The sequence below is a fragment of the Centruroides sculpturatus genome, unplaced genomic scaffold (genome assembly GCF_000671375.1).
Source record: "Centruroides sculpturatus isolate CEXI.00-Female unplaced genomic scaffold, Cexi_2.0 scaffold281, whole genome shotgun sequence".
Classification (NCBI taxonomy): Eukaryota; Metazoa; Arthropoda; class Arachnida; order Scorpiones; family Buthidae; genus Centruroides; species Centruroides sculpturatus.
In genome coordinates, this window is record NW_019384696.1 from 262,114 (window position 1) to 283,388 (window position 21,275).

The following is a 21,275-nucleotide window of genomic DNA, read 5'->3' on the forward strand; positions in this document are numbered from 1 at the left end:
GTAAGAATCTTAGAAGAAATTTCGATTCTTTCAACAATAGACCTATTTATCGTTTACAGCATAAATGCTAGCGGATATTTTTTCAGAGGTATAACAGGACTTTATAGGAATTTTCGAAATCGTCGTCACACCATTAAAAATCATAAAGGATGGAGGCGTGGATCCAATTTTGATTGTGGACATTCCATTTAGGAACTGCAATTAGGGAACCGGTGAATAGCAAATTAAGTCTAATATTTAAGTGTTAGTCATTTAATTGCAGAGTAATTAAGCGGGGACACTTTCCAAGGCTGTTGCCCTATTAGGGGTAAAACCAGTTGGTGAAGAACTAGTTCTATCATCATTCAACTTGTAGAACGTGCATGACTGCATCCCTCCGTTTTCGACCCCCAGAATTGTCTGGTCACGCCCAAAATCTTGAATTTACAGTAGACACACGTCCCAACAGTACATTCTCCAGTCGTAAATCAGAAACCATTACGCGGAAAAATCTGCTCGACAATGGCCCCCGGTGTCTAAATATTATTATTTTTATTTTATTATTACCAGACAAGACGATTTTTGCCACGATCGCGGGACTTCCCCCACGTTTAAAAAGCAAAATAGAAAAGAATAGGACATGCGGCATTTTCAAATTCATCTTTAATTTTTCACAAATTTTTTAGATACATTCGAATTGACGTTACAACAGCATAAATGAAAAAAAAAATTACTGCTTACTTAACTGAAGTCGTTAAAAATTTTTCAGACACTAGTTACATTATGTACAATACGCAGAAACGCTTAAATATATTTTTATACGACACACATAAGACAAACCGATAGGCGAAGATGAAAAATTTGTTTAAATATGGATACGTATAACGGATGCGATTAATAAAACATTTTTTTCAATTTAGTTCTTTCTCTATAAAATATTCAGACACACATCAAATGCCAAGAAGCTTTCTGACAGAAACTATCTTCGGCATCTAATCAAAACGAATACGAACATCTGTGCGAGTGCAATACATAGATTTAATTAAAAGCAATTTCACTAGAATTTTCCTCCACTTGTATGGAACGAGATAAGCGAAAATTTTTACATACTTTAATAATATCCATCATATCAAAACAGAATACAACCGACCTTTCACATATTCACGTATGCAAATCAAGTCGAACGAAGAATATCCTTAAATATTTATCATATCTTACAGATAATCTTAATTCTCATCAAGAATACAATGCAATCTAACACGATAATTTATGATAATGGAATTTTTTTCCTCTCTTTAATATTAAGAACTAAATACGATTTAAATTCTACTGACTGATCATTACAAGTAAAATAACTCTAAATTCTTTTAAGCTAATATTGAGATCTGATTTTTTGTGCTGTTAAAATGAATAATTAAAATTCGTCAATATTTATTTCAAAAGAATTTTTTAATATCTACCCAAAAACTTAACGCGATCTTATTGTAAGCGAGGTGATACATGAGAAAAATGCAAAACAAAAACAAAAATGTCACTCTATTGGCAACTGGCAGAGAAATTTATGACTATAAAGCAATACGGAACAATACAAAAACACGAGACTGTACAGCACAACTAACATCCGGACTATTTCGCAGATACAGGAACCATTGTACGAAAAATCGACATTTAAGCCGCTAGGGTAGTTGGCTTATTTTCGATATTGCCCTTGTGTTCATGTTTGTTCCTTTGGTGTTTTTTGCGCCTTCGTAAGTGACCCCCATTTCTTCTCTTTCTATCAGAAGACAGTATCCCATCGGCCAACATAGTTTCGGATATTATTTTAGGATCATTGCAGTCGATCTTCTTCATCATGCGAATGGCTGATTTGAAGGCTTGACTCTTGCGCCACTCCATGATAAATGTTGGCACTAATCCTTCTCCGTTTTTATTGTTACCCATGATGAGAACTCTGTTTTTCTTATTTCCACCCTTGGAAAGGGAGCTGCAGCATTCGGTAACGTTGGCATATTTCAGGGTGGGGCGACGTAAATCCTTCTTTAGATTTCCATCGCGAAGCTTCAAAATACGCGCCTTCTTACAGCTTAGTTTGGCTTTCTGCACTTTCTTGATTTTTGTCTTGATAACTAAAAACAAAAATAAAAGTTTAAACAGTTTAACTTTCTTCCTATTCTTAATGGAAAAATCACCGATTAAAATGTCTAAAACTTATGTATATATTCAAGACAGATAGACACCAAACTAGAAACATCGTTTAATCTAATGTATAAATCGCTACATGAATCATTTCTGAAACCATTAAATGAAGTGAATTAAATATTTTACTGTAACAGAAGTTTCTGTCAAAGAATACGACTGCTAATTCGATATGATCGAATTTCACACGCCTGTCATAAGTGTAATAAATTTATGTCGTAAGGAAAGGAGAGACAGATTAGAATGTGCGACATTATTAAAAATTAAACACAATGAATAATAAATTGAAGGCCATATAATTTATTTATTAATATTTCGTAATTAACTACGTTTCGCTACGGCAATTAACTGTCAGATATTATTGTTCGTAATTTTCTAAAACTTTATACACTAAAATATTATATTTCATTGACAAAACAATGGATTTACAAAAATTTTAGAAGTTAAAACAACACGAATTCTTAATTATACTTTCGTTTTCGTTACGATTAATAATTTAATTATTCGATTTTATTTACAAATTTCCATTTAGAATAAATATCATTTTAGTATTTTGCATAATCCAATTTTCAAATTAAAATTTTTATAATCTAATTCTAAAGTTTTCCAATTTTCGACCAATATTATCAACACAAGTGAATTAATTATTAATTATATTTTTAGTCATTAAAATAAATAATTCGTTAAAATATCCAAACTTTTCTTATTATTATTATTATTCATTTAATTTAAATTTTCTTCATATATATTATAATCACCAATATTTTATATGCTTATTATTCATTCTGCTAACATTTCACAATTTATTATAAATTGGAGAAGAAATTTACACCCGAAATATATTTTAAAGCCAATATATTATGGATTTATCACTTAAAACATAATATAACTTTAAGAATTGTCGATTATTTTCAGATTTGCAAAGCATCGGAATCATCAAGCAGTGAAATGATAAAATATCTCCAAGATTCGACTGAAAACAATTTTTTTTTCCTATATTTTCCGAATAAAAATTATTATAAGATTATCATTACCATTCAAGAAAATATATATTATTGTTGAATTTATAATTCCATACTTATTTAATTATAATGTTCAAAAATAGAGAAGTTCTAAGCAAGCATAGAGTGACCATACTATCTGGATCCTCCCGGATTTCTACTATTTTGAACCCTCGAAACTAAAATAAAATTTTAAATGAGTCATTTTATAAGTCTTGTAATGCAATATAATGAATTTATAGATCAATATATAAATAATTTTAAAAAAATACTCTACGTCTAACCATATTTAGACCCATTTTTCACTTTCTCTCCGGTTAGGGTGATAAACAACATGGTCACTCCATGCAAGCAGCTTACTGGCTAGATGTTACGTGGTAAAGAATAGTCGTAAAGAATCCAGATACGAATTTGTTTCGGTTCTCATAATTTTTCATGGGTAGGTTGGCGTCGAAGCTTCGTAATCTATTTCTTATCCAAGCTAGACAACTTGGGTGGATCGTCCAGCTATCTATAATTTATACTGACACTACGCAATCCGTATCCTATACAGGCAGTGTAAATGATCCTTAACAGATATATTCATAAATTCTAAGCAAGCATCAAATAAAACACTTCAATATATAATATATTAAACAGCGATTATCGACTGTGCAACAGAAAGCGAATTAGGAAACATTTACTAAAGCGGCTACGAACATTTATAACTGTCAATGATATACTTTCCTTAAAACACATTTAAAATGTTTAAATAAGAGAAAATAGTAATAAATATTGTAAATTTTCATCTATTATTCAATTGCTCTTACCTCTAATCTATAGTTTCAAACTCCTAAAATTATACAATATTTTATCGCTGTTAAGTAAACTTTTAAATCTTCACCTTAATTTATTCTTTAACTATGTGGAGATTTTTACATAATTAAGTAAAAATAGTGTCTAAATAATTTTTTTATTATAATAAATTAATGTTTAACTTCAACCTTAAAGTGTTTTCTTGAAAAATTATACTGTAATTCTCAAGAAAAAAAAATAATAATAATGTTTCCTTGTTTTTAATTCGTCGCAGTTTACGCCTGTAATTATTTTATAATTTAACTCAGAAAATACTTTGATTTTGTCTCATTAAACTTTTAAACCGTATAATTATGTAGCGGAACGTAAAAATTCAAAAAGAATTGAGTAAAGTATCTTAATAAAATGTAATTTTATAGTAGGAAAAAAAATTTAAGCATTGGCGGACAATGAACCAGCAGAGCTAGACGTGAAGTTTGTGGGTTTTGAGATGTTTGAAATGTGCCATCCACCCATCACTGAATGAGGACAATTATATTTATGCAGACACTATGTAAATAATTTGTGTCAAAGAAAGCAGCTATAAAATTACAACTTCATTTAATTTTCGAAAACAAAATTAATTTTACTAACAACATTTCTACTTGCTTTAGAAATTTATCTTGTAACATATTGCTGTGACAGATCAGTAGATACATATTTGACATTGAAAATTAAGAAATTTGTACTGTAGAAGGAATAAAAATTAATAAAAAGATAAACATCAATTGAAAGTTCTGAATTCCAGAAAAAAAAGGTGGTTCTTTATAAATTTATTCGGCGATTTACATGTTAAGTGTGTAATATTTTTTTTTTTGCTTTTTTTAATGTTTAAATCGCATAATTCCAAGAAATTTAGTTTTTGAATACACAATTTAATTATAAATTCTAATGTCTTCTAACCTTCGCAAATTTTTTACGTGATGCATAAAATATTTCTAATTATACAGTATAATTTTTACACTATACTTATATGGAAGAATATGGAACACTTAGGCTATACTTATATGGAAGAATATAACCGAACTTTAAAACGTGTTGATTATTATTTGATACAATCCGAATTAATCACGATAGTTTAATTATTTCTTGTTAATTAATTTTTCACAGATATTAACATTGTCGTTTGGTGTCTATAGAACTTCACAAAATTCAATTTTATCATGTTTGCATTAACGCTTTCGTTTTAAATTAATACAATTAGAACATAAATCTGTAAATCCTCTCTCTCTCCGTTCTTAAAATAAAATAAAAATTAGCTATAACGTTAATGAAAAAAAACCTGAAGCGGATATTAGTAGTAACGATAATTCTAAATTACGCTTTTTACAAAGGTTAATGTAATTCCTAAGGAGAAATCGAATTATCACATTTTAACTAGCGAAACAATAGCCTATTAGTTTTCTGGGGAATGTAAATTGTCAATCAGTAAATCAGCTGGAAACACTCATCTAGGAAACCATCTTACATAAGCAGATTATCGAGAATTATATGAATTCCATTTTGCAAATTCGAAGTATTCTCCGCAGAATTAGAAGCGGAGGAAAGGAAGAAAAAAAATAACGTAAATAGCGTCATAATTTATACTTAATAGACCGTTAATAAATTTATCTTTTAGAGATTAGGTTAGAAAACTTAAAACTGTTTACATTAATGAGTTATAAACAGGATGAGAGTTAATAAGATTATGGAAAAATGTACGTATGTAGATGAGTTCGAATAAAAGCGTAACGCTTTTAAGTTCGTGGTAAATTATAAAACATGTTTTGTAGTATCCATTAACTTGAAATTTAAAAAAAAAACAATAAAACAGAAATAAAATTTTGATAGATCGTTCTTCCTTTTAACTTAAAAGTACTAAACTTTTTGTAAGAACTTTGGTAATTCGGAAGTTTTAAAAGTTACTTCAAAAAAAAAAGAATTTCAAGAGAGTGGTAACTGCTGTATTTTAAATATTTCAAAACGTAATTCTTAATCTCATCTCAACATTTTATCTGTATTTTTCACACTTAAAAAACTGCATAAAGAATTGCATAAAATAATCGATAGGTTTATAAATAGAAATGTAATTCAAAAAAAAGAAATATCAAATATTTATAAATCAATTTAATTAAAATTTATTGCTAATTCCACGAAGAAGAGAAAAAACAAAAATTCCACAGAAGTTTATTATTATTATTATTATTAAATTATGAATATTTTTAAGTCATTAATCGAAATTATATAGTTTATTCAGTAAACTTATTTCGAAACGGTAATAAATTCGCATAATTAAAAAAATATTATGTAAATATTCATTTACTACAAAATGCGACTTGATATTTTCTCATGTATTTCAGAAACAAGCGGAATAAATTATTTAAATTTTACGTTGAATAATATAAATCAATATTAATTATTCAGTTAAAGTATACTGAAATGATATAAGCAATACATTTTGTGCAGAGCAAAAACTTTTTTTTTNTCTTTGATAATAAAAAAAGAAATTGATGGATACTGAAATATTGTGCCATCAAGACTTTTTATATTCCAAGATTAAGATAATTTATACTTCATACCTAAATATTTGTGTTAAAATATTCCTTACTTTTAATAATTTAAAACAGGATTTCATTGTTTTTTGTGGTTTTATTCAACTTACACAGAATAAAATAATAGAGAGTAAATATATATATATTCAACAAATAACTTGACCTAAATTGTTAAGAAAGGGCTATAAAAGTATAAATTTATATAAACTTTTTTTTATTTTTTATTTTAAACGATGACCTAAAAAGTTATTTTGAATTGTTGTCCAACATACTGCACATTCAATTCTCTTGATTTGTATTTAGTAATTTTCTGCTCTGGAGGGAGTACAGACGGATCAATTAACATCCCATTTCTTAATAAAGTAGATAACGAGATACTTTCACTTCTAACGATGCTTGTTATTAATTAATTGAAAAGTTAATTAATTAATTTATCAAATTAATTTTTACTCTACAAGCACGGATTTTTGTTTAAAAAATTCGAAAATTTCTGATTTTGATCGATCAAACTTGTTGTATCAAATATCTTCTTACGTAGATACAATTTTGTAAATTTTTCCAAGATCGAAGGCTTGTCGTATTTCTTTTATATTTTAGTTGGAGTTTCTTTATTTTTTTCGATATTAGAATGGCATTGAATACGTTAGAAGAAAGATATCAACTCCATTCTAAAAAAAAAAAAAATCTAAGTGCCGATCATCTGTAGATGTTTCTCTTTAATATAAGCATGGATACGAAGAAAATTGGCAAGAAGACATGACACCTGTGACCCTTAACACTTCGGTATGTTGTCTAGACAGGAGACCTCCCACTGCACGTGTTAAACACAACAGTCTGCTACTTTTCCTCTTATAAAATATCGATGCGAAGTTTGGACCCAGTCTAGTAAAAGACGGCTTTTCTGAAGGGCGAAAAGAGCACGCGAACGTATGGACTTTAATCATTAAAAAGATTTTTTTTCCAAATTATTATATTGATAATTCTAGCTTTTGTCTTTCGTTTTATATCTCTTTTGAAATTGGCTCAATTTATTTTTTTTTCTTTTATGTTAGAAAATTCGAGATTCTTGTTGACATGGAATTGTTGAAATAAATCAAAATTGAAGTAGAAAACCAAGCGAATAAAGTGTTTTCGAGTCCTTGGGCAGTTTCAACCTTGGGCTCAAGGCAAATTTACTCACGAAATGACTTGACTGCAGGCAGAACCCCGGTCGGAGGGGCTACCGGACTCTGAACTTCAGGTTTTAAAATTGTCATGTGGTAACAACTTGTTTGTTTCTTCGCTGGAGAAGCGTCAAACAGGTCTTGTGCATTTGCCAACCTACAATTAGCTCCACCTGTTTAGGCATTAGATTGCCACTATGATAGAATAAGTATCGATAGAATGTTTGTCTCCTGTGGCAGTAAAGTTAAAAGAATGTGTCAATAAATTACAAGAGTCTAATGGCATTCACTTATCCGTTTTCTTTTGTAAGAATCTTAGAAGAAATTTCGATTCTTTCAACAATAGACCTATTTATCGTTTACAGCATAAATGCTAGCGGATATTTTTTCAGAGGTATAACAGGACTTTATAGGAATTTTCGAAATCGTCGTCACACCATTAAAAATCATAAAGGATGGAGGCGTGGATCCAATTTTGATTGTGGACATTCCATTTAGGAACTGCAATTAGGGAACCGGTGAATAGCAAATTAAGTCTAATATTTAAGTGTTAGTCATTTAATTGCAGAGTAATTAAGCGGGGACACTTTCCAAGGCTGTTGCCCTATTAGGGGTAAAACCAGTTGGTGAAGAACTAGTTCTATCATCATTCAACTTGTAGAACGTGCATGACTGCATCCCTCCGTTTTCGACCCCCAGAATTGTCTGGTCACGCCCAAAATCTTGAATTTACAGTAGACACACGTCCCAACAGTACATTCTCCAGTCGTAAATCAGAAACCATTACGCGGAAAAATCTGCTCGACAATGGCCCCCGGTGTCTAAATATTATTATTTTTATTTTATTATTACCAGACAAGACGATTTTTGCCACGATCGCGGGACTTCCCCCACGTTTAAAAAGCAAAATAGAAAAGAATAGGACATGCGGCATTTTCAAATTCATCTTTAATTTTTCACAAATTTTTTAGATACATTCGAATTGACGTTACAACAGCATAAATGAAAAAAAAAAAAAAAATATTACTGCTTACTTAACTGAGTCGTTAAAAATTTTTCAGACACTAGTTACATTATGTACAATACGCAGAAACGCTTAAATATATTTTTATACGACACACATAAGACAAACCGATAGGCGAAGATGAAAAATTTGTTTAAATATGGATACGTATAACGGATGCGATTAATAAAACATTTTTTTCAATTTAGTTCTTTCTCTATAAAATATTCAGACACACATCAAATGCCAAGAAGCTTTCTGACAGAAACTATCTTCGGCATCTAATCAAAACGAATACGAACATCTGTGCGAGTGCAATACATAGATTTAATTAAAAGCAATTTCACTAGAATTTTCCTCCACTTGTATGGAACGAGATAAGCGAAAATTTTTACATACTTTAATAATATCCATCATATCAAAACAGAATACAACCGACCTTTCACATATTTACGTATGCAAATCAAGTCGAACGAAGAATATCCTTAAATATTTATCATATCTTACAGATAATCTTAATTCTCATCAAGAATACAATGCAATCTAACACGATAATTTATGATAATGGAATTTTTTTCCTCTCTTTAATATTAAGAACTAAATACGATTTAAATTCTACTGACTGATCATTACAAGTAAAATAACTCTAAATTCTTTTAAGCTAATATTGAGATCTGATTTTTTGTGCTGTTAAAATGAATAATTAAAATTCGTCAATATTTATTTCAAAAGAATTTTTTAATATCTACCCAAAAACTTAACGCGATCTTATTGTAAGCGAGGTGATACATGAGAAAAATGCAAAACAAAAACAAAAATGTCACTCTATTGGCAACTGGCAGAGAAATTTATGACTATAAAGCAATACGGAACAATACAAAAACACGAGACTGTACAGCACAACTAACATCCGGACTATTTCGCAGATACAGGAACCATTGTACGAAAAATCGACATTTAAGCCGCTAGGGTAGTTGGCTTATTTTCGATATTGCCCTTGTGTTCATGTTTGTTCCTTTGGTGTTTTTTGCGCCTTCGTAAGTGACCCCCATTTCTTCTCTTTCTATCAGAAGACAGTATCCCATCGGCCAACATAGTTTCGGATATTATTTTAGGATCATTGCAGTCGATCTTCTTCATCATGCGAATGGCTGATTTGAAGGCTTGACTCTTGCGCCACTCCATGATAAATGTTGGCACTAATCCTTCTCCGTTTTTATTGTTACCCATGATGAGAACTCTGTTTTTCTTATTTCCACCCTTGGAAAGGGAGCTGCAGCATTCGGTAACGTTGGCATATTTCAGGGTGGGGCGACGTAAATCCTTCTTTAGATTTCCATCGCGAAGCTTCAAAATACGCGCCTTCTTACAGCTTAGTTTGGCTTTCTGCACTTTCTTGATTTTTGTCTTGATAACTAAAAACAAAAATAAAAGTTTAAACAGTTTAACTTTCTTCCTATTCTTAATGGAAAAATCACCGATTAAAATGTCTAAAACTTATGTATATATTCAAGACAGATAGACACCAAACTAGAAACATCGTTTAATCTAATGTATAAATCGCTACATGAATCATTTCTGAAACCATTAAATGAAGTGAATTAAATATTTTACTGTAACAGAAGTTTCTGTCAAAGAATACGACTGCTAATTCGATATGATCGAATTTCACACGCCTGTCATAAGTGTAATAAATTTATGTCGTAAGGAAAGGAGAGACAGATTAGAATGTGCGACATTATTAAAAATTAAACACAATGAATAATAAATTGAAGGCCATATAATTTATTTATTAATATTTCGTAATTAACTACGTTTCGCTACGGCAATTAACTGTCAGATATTATTGTTCGTAATTTTCTAAAACTTTATACACTAAAATATTATATTTCATTGACAAAACAATGGATTTACAAAAATTTTAGAAGTTAAAACAACACGAATTCTTAATTATACTTTCGTTTTCGTTACGATTAATAATTTAATTATTCGATTTTATTTACAAATTTCCATTTAGAATAAATATCATTTTAGTATTTTGCATAATCCAATTTTCAAATTAAAATTTTTATAATCTAATTCTAAAGTTTTCCAATTTTCGACCAATATTATCAACACAAGTGAATTAATTATTAATTATATTTTTAGTCATTAAAATAAATAATTCGTTAAAATATCCAAACTTTTCTTATTATTATTATTATTAATGCAAAAATTTTTTATTTGAAATATTAAAATAATATTTTTATCGAATTTTATTTGAAAAGTACAAACATTTTTAAACAGATGTTTAAAGACGATTTGTATCGAATAGCAATTTCAACATCACTACTGTTACAGTCCAGCTGAAATTCTAACTTAGTGAGAACAGTTCGAAAGAATGTATTGTATTCACCAGTTCGACGATATCTGTTGACCTTTCATGCTATTTAAATAAACAGAAACTCAGAATTGTCAAAATCAGACCGTATCATATACACCATATGGCATATTAAAAACCACGAACCGAATTCTAGAAACAGTAATTTCATACAAAGTAATTTCAAACCGCTCATTTCTTTTTTCATCTTGACAGTTATTTTCGAGTAGTCAGATAATATAGAGCCGAGTAATCTCTTTTTTTGGAACAGATCACGGTTTCTAATATCGATATTTACTACAGTATTGGCATACCAGCGACAAACTTACCCACAATAAACCTGAAAATTTCTGGCGAAAGATGCAATGCAACAGATACTTTAATCGATTTTCTATATATATAGAACTAAACTAATATTTTAGTTATATATATATAACTAAAATATAATATATATAGGGAAGATCGGGGCAAAATCGGCATGTTAAGCTTTACTTAAATTTTGTGTAATAAATACTGCTGTAAACTGAAAAAAAAGCTTTGCATATTGTCTATTGGAATGTTACCTTACTATAGAACTGGTTAAAATCAGTTTGGAAATAAAAATAATTAAAATAATTACAACTTTACAAGAAGAGAGAAATTGACGAAGTTGCCCCGGGTATAGGGGCAAGATCGGCAACTTCTCTCTTTTTGTAAAGTTGTAATTATTTTAATTATTTTTATTAAAGTTGCCCCTGGTATAGGGGCAACAGTAATGGGGCAAGATAGGCACGTATATAAAATTATGTTATTAACAATGTATAAGTTGGAATTCACTATTAAAACAAAGAAATACAAATCCAACACCCATTTAATATTATTACAACGAAATGCAAGTTCAAAGACATATATACATGAATAACAAATGCAAACATGTTTTCATTTATCATCTGTTTGATTTTTATCCTTTGCTTCTAATGTGGCTTTATGTTGCCGATCTTACCCCGCTAGTCATGATTTCGAAACATTAAGTACAACCCTGAGAACAGAATGCCAAGCCACGATCTGGCCACGTGAATAAGTTGAAGTTACATCCTTCTAACAGGAAAAGTAACTTTCGTTATCATGGAATTATAACAAAACCTGCCAATTCAATATAAATGGAAAAAAAATATTATATGGAATTGAACGAAAATGAAAATTTGCTTGATAATTCAACTACGCTTGTTGGAGAACAATAAAAACACTACACTCAACAAGCCACCAATAAAACTCAACTGCCTAACCTATAACCAAAGTCTCCTTTTAATTTGTTTTTTAAAAAAAGCGCTTGACAAACTTGCCCCGCATGCCGAAGTTGCCCCGATCTCCCCTATATATATATATATATATATATATATTATATTTTAGTTTCCTAAATCGAAAAATTATTATAGAAGAGAAAAGAATGTAGATTAGATAAAAGACAGGTAAGATATAATCAGTAAAGACAGGAAAAGAAAAAGATGCAGATGGAAGGAAAGGATAAGAGAGATGCCAGGCATATGGAATAAAACGATAATCGATCATTTTTATTCTATAACAAAATTCAGTTGTTCATACAACGACTAATCTTATTACTAATAAAGAAATCAAAGCTTTATAAAGTGGATACGGTTCAATTAAATTGATAATATTTTTTGCACGAGTGATGAAATCTAGCATGGAACCTTCCTAATCCCCATCGATCGTCATCTTATCTTCTGAATGACTCAGCCTGAGAAATCCCGACAAATCCTCTACATAATGGGAATTTCAAAAGAAAGCTTTTGGCAAGCTGATTTATTTTCTGCAAAAGATAACTACTATAATTCTTATCAGTTGACAATTGTTAGGTAATTCCTATTTAGCCAAAAAAAAGCTGCAAACAAACACAATAGAAATACACAGACTTACAATAATCAATGGTACACTTAAGTTAAATTAAAACAATGTATCAGAGATAATTAAAAGCGAATTAATTAAGATTTTATCTATTACAAAAAAGGAAAAAAATTAGAATGATAAAACACTTTCAAACAATAACAAAATTCTTTTATTCTGTCTTACCTGAAGTGTAAAAAATTATACTATGCAGAAGTTACCACAATATTGTAAAATTAACAACAATTTTTATTGCCATTCATGTTTTATTAATAATTCAACTTTTCATATAAGAAATATTAAACTATTTCAATTGTAATATGAAGAATGAAGCCATCTTTTCACTGTGATTTTAAATTCAAAGCAATTTTTACTTGCTTCTCGTTTGACCTTATGAAAAATACATAGCAAAATATAAATTATATATTTGCCAGACATTTTTAATACCGAGAGTAATACAATGTTTTATTTCTGAATATTTAAACGATGAAACAGCATCAATTAAAATACAATGAGAATCTAATTTCGTTTCCATGAAACTATTATCATATTACGAACCTATAATTGAACTAACCGTTTTATTACAATAGAAGTTCTCGTGTTATTAGCATATTTTAAAAGTTCTTTCGAAAGAACGAGGAAAAAAAACTTTAAAATGAGCTTCTAAAACTTCTTCTTTTTTTTCTTACAGCTTTTGCTGTTTTATTCAATACTAAAACTTAAAATTTGTACGCTGTATTAAATTCCTTATAAGCACCGAATTCATCAAACGTAATATGATATATTTTATAATTAGGTTTAATATAATATACTATAATGTTTTTGTTTTGTAAAACGATACGCAGAGATTAAAATTTTTATAAATATAATATTTTGTATAACATTATTATTTTTGTGGAAGAGGAATTCATTACAGTTTATGCACTGTTTGTATAGGAATTATATGATTTATGTTAAATAATTAAATAAAAATGAAAAAGACATTAAGTAAACTTAAATTTAAAGAAAAGCAAACAAAATATTTTTAAAAATTAATCGTCGCTATTTATTGTTGGAAACTTTTTAATAGAATAATCTTAAACTTTATATATTAAAATTATTTATGAAATGATGTAAAAATTATAATAACCTGTCGAATATTTGATAATAAATTTTAAGTTTAAAGATTTTATTAAACAATAAATAAAATGTTTAAATATTTTACTTTATAAATACCATAAAACCAACTACACAAAAAAACCATTAAGTTCCATAAACCAAAATGTTTTCGATTAAATTTTATAATAAACATAGTAATTAAAAGTCATTTATTTATTTTTAATATTAGAAAATTTATTTTAAAAAATAAATAAAATTTCATTATATTCTTGATCAATAAAAACGTTATTCAGACAGTTTAAATTTCAACTGACTGCATATCAAATATTAATAGATGATGGAAGGAACTGTAAACTGATACAAAATTAAAAAACCCAAGACCGCAATTGCATATTTATTTATAACTAAAAGCCCATTCACCAACAAAAATCAATTTTAAACGTGTCTACTGTTTCATTTTGCAATGTTGTTAATGCTAAGAATTGTTGCCTTTTTTTTTCTTAATCTTTTATTTAGAAATTCTGTTTTTATCGCCGTTTTTAATTATGTTACACGATAGTTATTATATATCTAATTGCATTATCACTGACGTTGAATGATAAATGCAGCATTTTTATGCCATTCACTTACTCCTATGGCATTGCAACTGTTATTCTACTACTCATAACCGCTTCACTAAATAATGATTCATCTTCTGGTGAAGGGAAGTGGTTAAGGTCTGGCTAACTAGTTAACAGATAAGGAATAAAACAAAAATCCAAACAACTACAAGCTTAATAGATCTATCTATAATAATAATAATAAAATTACCTGCTCTCATTCGCCTTCTAACTCGAATTGTATCACCAAATTCTTGATTTTAACAATAGAAAATCGAAACTTTTGATATTTTCAAATTAGTTTTCTACAAGAATTTTTTAAATTTTCGAAAAATTTTGTGAATTATTTGAAAAAAAGGAAAAATTTTCAAAGCCAAACCTACTATAGTTTAACATTTAAATGGTACAACTCATCGTTATTGTAATTGGAAGAAAAATCATTACAATGACAAAATAAATGAAAAGCAAATTAAATATGAAAAAATGTAAATTTATCGTATTTATTATAATTTTATATCATTTCTATAAGTATTTTAAAATGAAGATAAAAATACTCTTATCCAGATCGTCCATTATAAAAAAAATTGCTTTTAATTTATTTAAAAATTCACGTCAAACAAATTCTTTTAAAAAACTTTATAAAAGCAAACTAATTTTTATTAGCAACTTATAAAATAATGAAAAATCCATATACATCGATAGGCTTTTATTAGTAAAGCTCCCATTGAAATGACTCAGAAATTTTCAAAATGAAAATTACATTCTTATCTCCTAAGAACACAAGAGCATCATTACACGAAGATTTAATTGGGCATCCACATACGAAACCACTTGAATCATTAAAAAAAAATTATGAAATATCCTTTTGTCAGCTTTAATGTTCTTTTCAGATTATTTCTTAAATTACATTAAATGTATTAGAATTTTGCTCGGCAATGTAACTAAGCAGAGTATCGATTTTAAAATTAATTATGATGCTACGAGAGGAACCAAATTTATACAGATAAACTAAGTACATGAAGAGGGTTAAATCCCACTCGGTAGTTTGGTAGACGATATAGAAGCAAGAAAATGATTTGCAGTGGAGAAAGAAACTTAGAAAAAAAAAATGGAGAGGAGGATTACAAGTTCGTAACGGGGTATTTGGTATTCTATCTCAGACATGACAGTCAATCCAATAAAATGGGACAGAAACCAAATCTTCAACAGTCTGGGAGATTGGGAGGGATCTGACAAACGAAGACGGCACTAACGGGATTGAAAGTCTACTTCGTCTTTCTTGTCCGATAATCCCTTAAAGGATTATTCGATCTGCAACCTTTAATGCTTTGCTTCTCCTACAACAATGTTCAATGCAAAAGATTACAGACAAATATTGTTTTTGTGTCGTCGTAATTGCTTACTAAGCTGTTACTCGAAGCTATCTTCGTAGCGTTATATGAAAGAAATTTGAAACTGTTGATTTCTTATAGTACTCATCTTTCAAATATTATCGTCACATATACGTATGTATAGATGTCTTAATATAATAAAAATAAGAATATTTACATTATTCGTTCTTATTTAACATGAAAAATATATTATTAAACTCGAATAATCGTTCATATAAAACTGTCAAGTATTATATTAAATGTCTTAAAAACAATTTTTAGCAGTTACTCCTATGTTTGTTGGAATAATAATAATAGGCAAAACAAACAATTCAAACAGGAATTTATTTATGTAAAAAATAAACAATAGACTCATCGATTATTTGATGAAATATTATTCCAAAAACAGGAATTTGTAAAATTCTAAACAAAAAGAAAAATTGCATAATGAGTATCCCTTCCATACGTGGCTTGTAGAATAACTTACAAAAATCACCATAAAAATTCGAAATTTCTTTAGAAATTGTTAAAAATTTTACACACATTATTCAATTTTAATATAAAATATTAAATAATTACGAACAGAACTACTTGAAACAAAATATTATAAAATATAGAAATCGAAATTTTGAAAAACTGTTAAAAAGGATGCCGAATTTTAACGTTGAAAGCTGATATATTGGATAAGCAGGATTGTAAAATTCGGCAAGAAACTTTTGATTACTTGAATAATTTGATTCTCTTCTTTTACTTTTTAATCCATTGCAGACATGACTGACTAAATTTTTCGCTAAGGTCTTGTAATATATTTTCTACATTTCATTAAATCTAACTTGCATATCCTTTCCATGACATTAAGTACGCTGATGTTCTTGATAATATTCATGCGTTAATATGATCGTATTTGAATTTTAATCATGGAACGAATTTACATATTTGTAAACTTTACGATAAATTAATTTAGAAGATTCATATAAATGATGTTTTCTAACCTTTACATTATATAAATTCAACTAATTTCGTTTGTATCATAAGAATTTTATTAGAATATTTTAAAAGTTTCTTAATTGATTTTTTAAAATTTAATTAAATAAATAATTACATTTTATAAATTTTAGTAATGCTGAAGATAAAAATTTACAAATCCAACAGCAATGACATTTAATCATTTCTACATCTCATTAAAACTACTAAAGCAAGTGTTACTACTTCTTTAATTAAATTCCAGAAAAAAAAAGTAAAGCTGAAGTAGCAAAGCGCATTTAAGTTTTTAAATTAAACAGAAACTGATTAACAGAACATAACTATGTTTATATCATTACAGTATTGCGGACACAACAATTACATGCTTGGAATTTCTATGAAATATAAAAGGACAGGCAGTTTTAGTTATAATATGACGAAAAGATTTTTAAATTTTCAAGTATTCTACATACTTAACTCGCAATAAAACTAGAATATAATTTTTATTTATAATAGAATATTTATTTCATGCACGAAAAAGTTAAAGGAATTTTACGTAATTAGGACTAAAAATTGATAAAGGAGGGCCAAAAATAAGATTTCCTTTCCTCGATTCAATGGTTACAAAGCAGAAGGGAATTGCCAGTGGATATCATTTTCATTAAGATATTAAAATTAAATTCGTATAAAAACATCTAACTTTTATACAAAATTTCGACTCACTTTTTCATAAACGTTCGGAATTTTTAGATCTTTTTTTTTCTTTCTTAAAAAGAAAAATTTAATTAAATGGATAATTTCATTTTTATTAATTTTTGATCAATTTATATTTTCGTAGACAAAGTTCTTGCTGATTTTTCATCAGGCCAACTATTTAATCAGTCCATTTCCTCTCAATTATCTATCCAATGGCTATTCTAATTCCACTTCCTCGTGAAAATTCGAAAACGTAGCAAAACAAATTAACCTATGAAACTCGTTTATAAAATAAATAATCTATCATTAATACCAATTTCTTTAGCAGTTACAATGAAAAATTCTTAAAATTCCTTACGCGAAACTAAAAACAAAAAAAATGTTCAATAAAACGATCTTCCGAAAATCACAAATAGATTTATAAATAAAAATTAATACATTTTGTAATAGATAAATTGGAAATTGTTAATATTATAATTCTAAAACGAGATCTATCGAATAAATTCGATCAATTTACTAATTTTAGAACAGGCGCCAACGTCAATTCCTATTCTCATTAAGTAAAACATTTTGAAAAACTTCCCCTCCGAAATGCATCAATAATCTAATAACAGATTTCAAGAAGGTTACATGTTACTCTCGATCAAAGTCAGATAACTAGATCCTATATTCTGCCGGCTATTCTCTCTCTCCGAAAACAATAACAATTTATTGTTATAATTAGACAATTCCGATCCAGTTTCTGTAAAGCTTCGAGATAAAAATCGGAAAACAAGAACAGGTCTCTATCAATTCCTTCTTTTTTTTTTTTTGAATTATTGTGTAAGATTACCTATAAACAGAACCTTTATAAATTGAAAAATATATATAGACTATTAATTATCTGTTTTATTTGCAATATAACGAAATTCCATTTCTATCAGCAGTAATTCATCGTGTTTGGTGGGAAAAAACTCGGGTCAAATATAGAAATTCGGAATGGCAGGGATTTTTATCTATCATCTCTCGTCACAAGAAGTAAAGTTTTAAATTCCACTCATGGATTTCATCTGACGTTATCTCTCCCCCTCAAGATAAACTTCAAATACCTTACTTTTGTTCTCGCAGATAAGTTCAAACCGGAGATAGCCTAATAAGAGTTTAGTTAAAGGAAAGAAAAAAAAACCTAACACCACAAAAACCATGAAATTATTTGTATACGACTAAGAAAAGTATTTTAATAAAAACTAAAAAACGTTTTCGTAACTTTAAGAGTTTTTTAAACACCGGATAAAATTTTCCATTTTCCTAAATTAGACATTTTAACAAACTTGTTTCGCTACTTCAAACGTCAAAGATGGATTCGGAATGAAATTCGACGACATCGATTTCTTTGGAATGGCATTCCACAAGGAATTAGCTCGTAGCATCCAACTGTCTGGACAAGATTTTCCTCTAGTGTTAATGAAGGAAGTTATTGTCAATACTTCAAAATACAAATAACAAAGCAAACAGAAGAAGAAGAGTGCTAAATGATTCCGGGCTGTCAAAAAATACAAATGTTTGCTTTTAGCGTCTCAGTGGGTGACAGAGAAGTAATAGATCCTCACCGTTTTAGTTTACATGTCAGTCTTAAATAGCTGTGCACTTTAGCCTTAGGGATGAACAAAAGTTCTGCAGTCTGGGTACGGGTCGGTCCAAGGTTCCCATATCTCTTCCATCCAGGTGGTCCATCCTCGTTCCCATCTATCATACAACATGTTTAGAGACTGTCTAGCAAAATAAACGTAGTAGATAAGAAAAAAGTCATATTCAATGTTTTCTACCTTGACTTTTCTCCACTTTCCCACACTGCCTATCGATTTACGCCACAATTCTTAATTCCCAATTCGCCAGGTGTGGCAGAACCGGGTAATTTGCTACAAGAAGAATGGGACAGTGAGAGATTGATAGGGTGGAGCCACCAACCTGGATTGCAACTTAATTGTCAGGGGAAGGAAGTGATAATGACAGTTGCAGGGATATGTCAACAGGTATACGCCAATGACTGATGATGGCTACTTTCTCTCTAAAATGACCTATTTGTTTCTCTATTAACACATAGTGACCATAAGACGATAAATTAGGCTATGACAAAATTTTTTTCTTGCTTAAGACAGCATTGAAGTAAAATTTATACCATTTCCATAGTTTAAAGTTAGTAATTAACCGTTAATGTAAAACAAGCAATTTTCTATGTAATATGTATGAAACTATTATAAAGTATGATTAGTTAAGAGGAATGGAAAAGTACTTACCTCCACTATCTTGCGATTGGATTGTGATGCACATGTCATTGTCGTACGGAAACTTATCACATCGAACCATGTCGGGCCAGGGAAAACCGTACGTGCTCATCCTACCTTCGCAACCACGTTTGACAGCTTCACATAATGATCGGCATGGATATATAGGCCTATCTAGGCAAACTGGAGAGAAAAGGGAACATAGGAAGAGTTGGGTATCGGGATGGCATTTCAAATTAAAGAGAGGAACCCAGGAAATAGCCTGCTGAGACACTTCAGACATACTATCGTGATCCAAGAGATTCGGCAGCCTCATCTGGGTATAGCCTATGCCGTGACACAGCGTCAAATTTTCGGGAATATCGACACATGTCGGTTTGTTCATTCTTGTTCCGGCTGACGTCCACTCGGAGATGTAGGAAGACGACGAAAATACGCCATCGAAGAATGTCCATCCCGCCAGCAAAAAGAGGAGATGACTCGAGGCCATCGTGTCAGCCGGCGGGAAGCCAATAGCGCTTTATTGATTACTCACGAGACAGCACAAAAGTGAAACAAACAAAGGAAACAGGAAAGTGGGAAAAGTAGGGAATTAGATTTTATAGCCAGCCAAGTTATATCCGTGTAGTGCAGTGCATTAGCAACTCTTTAACTGTCGAGGGACTGGCCGTGTGCGACTGACATCCAACCCTCCTCCATCACGTGACGGAAAGCTAAGACCAATCGGAAAGCGGCGCCACCAGGAGAAAATAGGGAAAGGTAATGTGCACAGCTTACAATGTGCCACCTCTTAACACAAAAATTTGAAAGAGCAGTGCAGTTAGCCCGGGGAGACAAGCGGAGAACTGTCAACACGTCCGTTTAGTGACAGGAGGGCTGAATAAGCGGAGGTGTCAGAGCGCAACTTATCCCGACAGGGGTGTACAACCAGATGTGACAAATGGTCTTTTAATTCCGTTCCCATACAAAAGAAGGGAGGGCACATTGTCAGGGTAAATCCTCTCCAGATGAAGTGCGCGACTTCCCATAGGAGAATGCTACCTCGGGGCTGCACTTATTCTTGTTACATCCCATTGTTTGTACTTTCGATGGTTCCGAGAACTATGTTTGTATAATTGGCTCTGCAGAGATGTGCCACATAGCGGAAGAGAGGGATTACTTGCTCCGTGTTCCTTCTCTCCTTTGTGATAACAAAAGCAAATTTTTAGTAAATCTTCCTCTGTATATTTTCCCTTTAATTAACGTGAGTGATGATCGTACTTTTTACTAATAAAAACTATCCTCTAAGTGATTTAAAAAAAAACACGAAGCGCACATTTCACGAGAAACGAAGAAAAA

The 21,275-nt window shown here is 29.8% G+C and overlaps 1 protein-coding gene across 1 annotated transcript; it reads right to left on the reverse strand.

The window, feature by feature from the left end:
• Positions 1-658: 658 nt before the first annotated feature.
• Positions 659-21,176, reverse strand: LOC111627435 (secreted frizzled-related protein 1-like). The gene is made up of 3 exons (XM_023371004.1): positions 19,926-21,176; positions 9,667-10,197; positions 659-2,180 (listed from the first exon to the last, which is right to left on the reverse strand). The coding sequence occupies exons 1-3, from the start codon at positions 20,425-20,427 to the stop codon at positions 1,648-1,650; spliced, it is 1,566 nt and encodes a 521-aa protein (XP_023226772.1). The 5' UTR covers positions 20,428-21,176; the 3' UTR covers positions 659-1,647.
• Between the last annotated feature and the right edge of the window lie 99 nt (positions 21,177-21,275).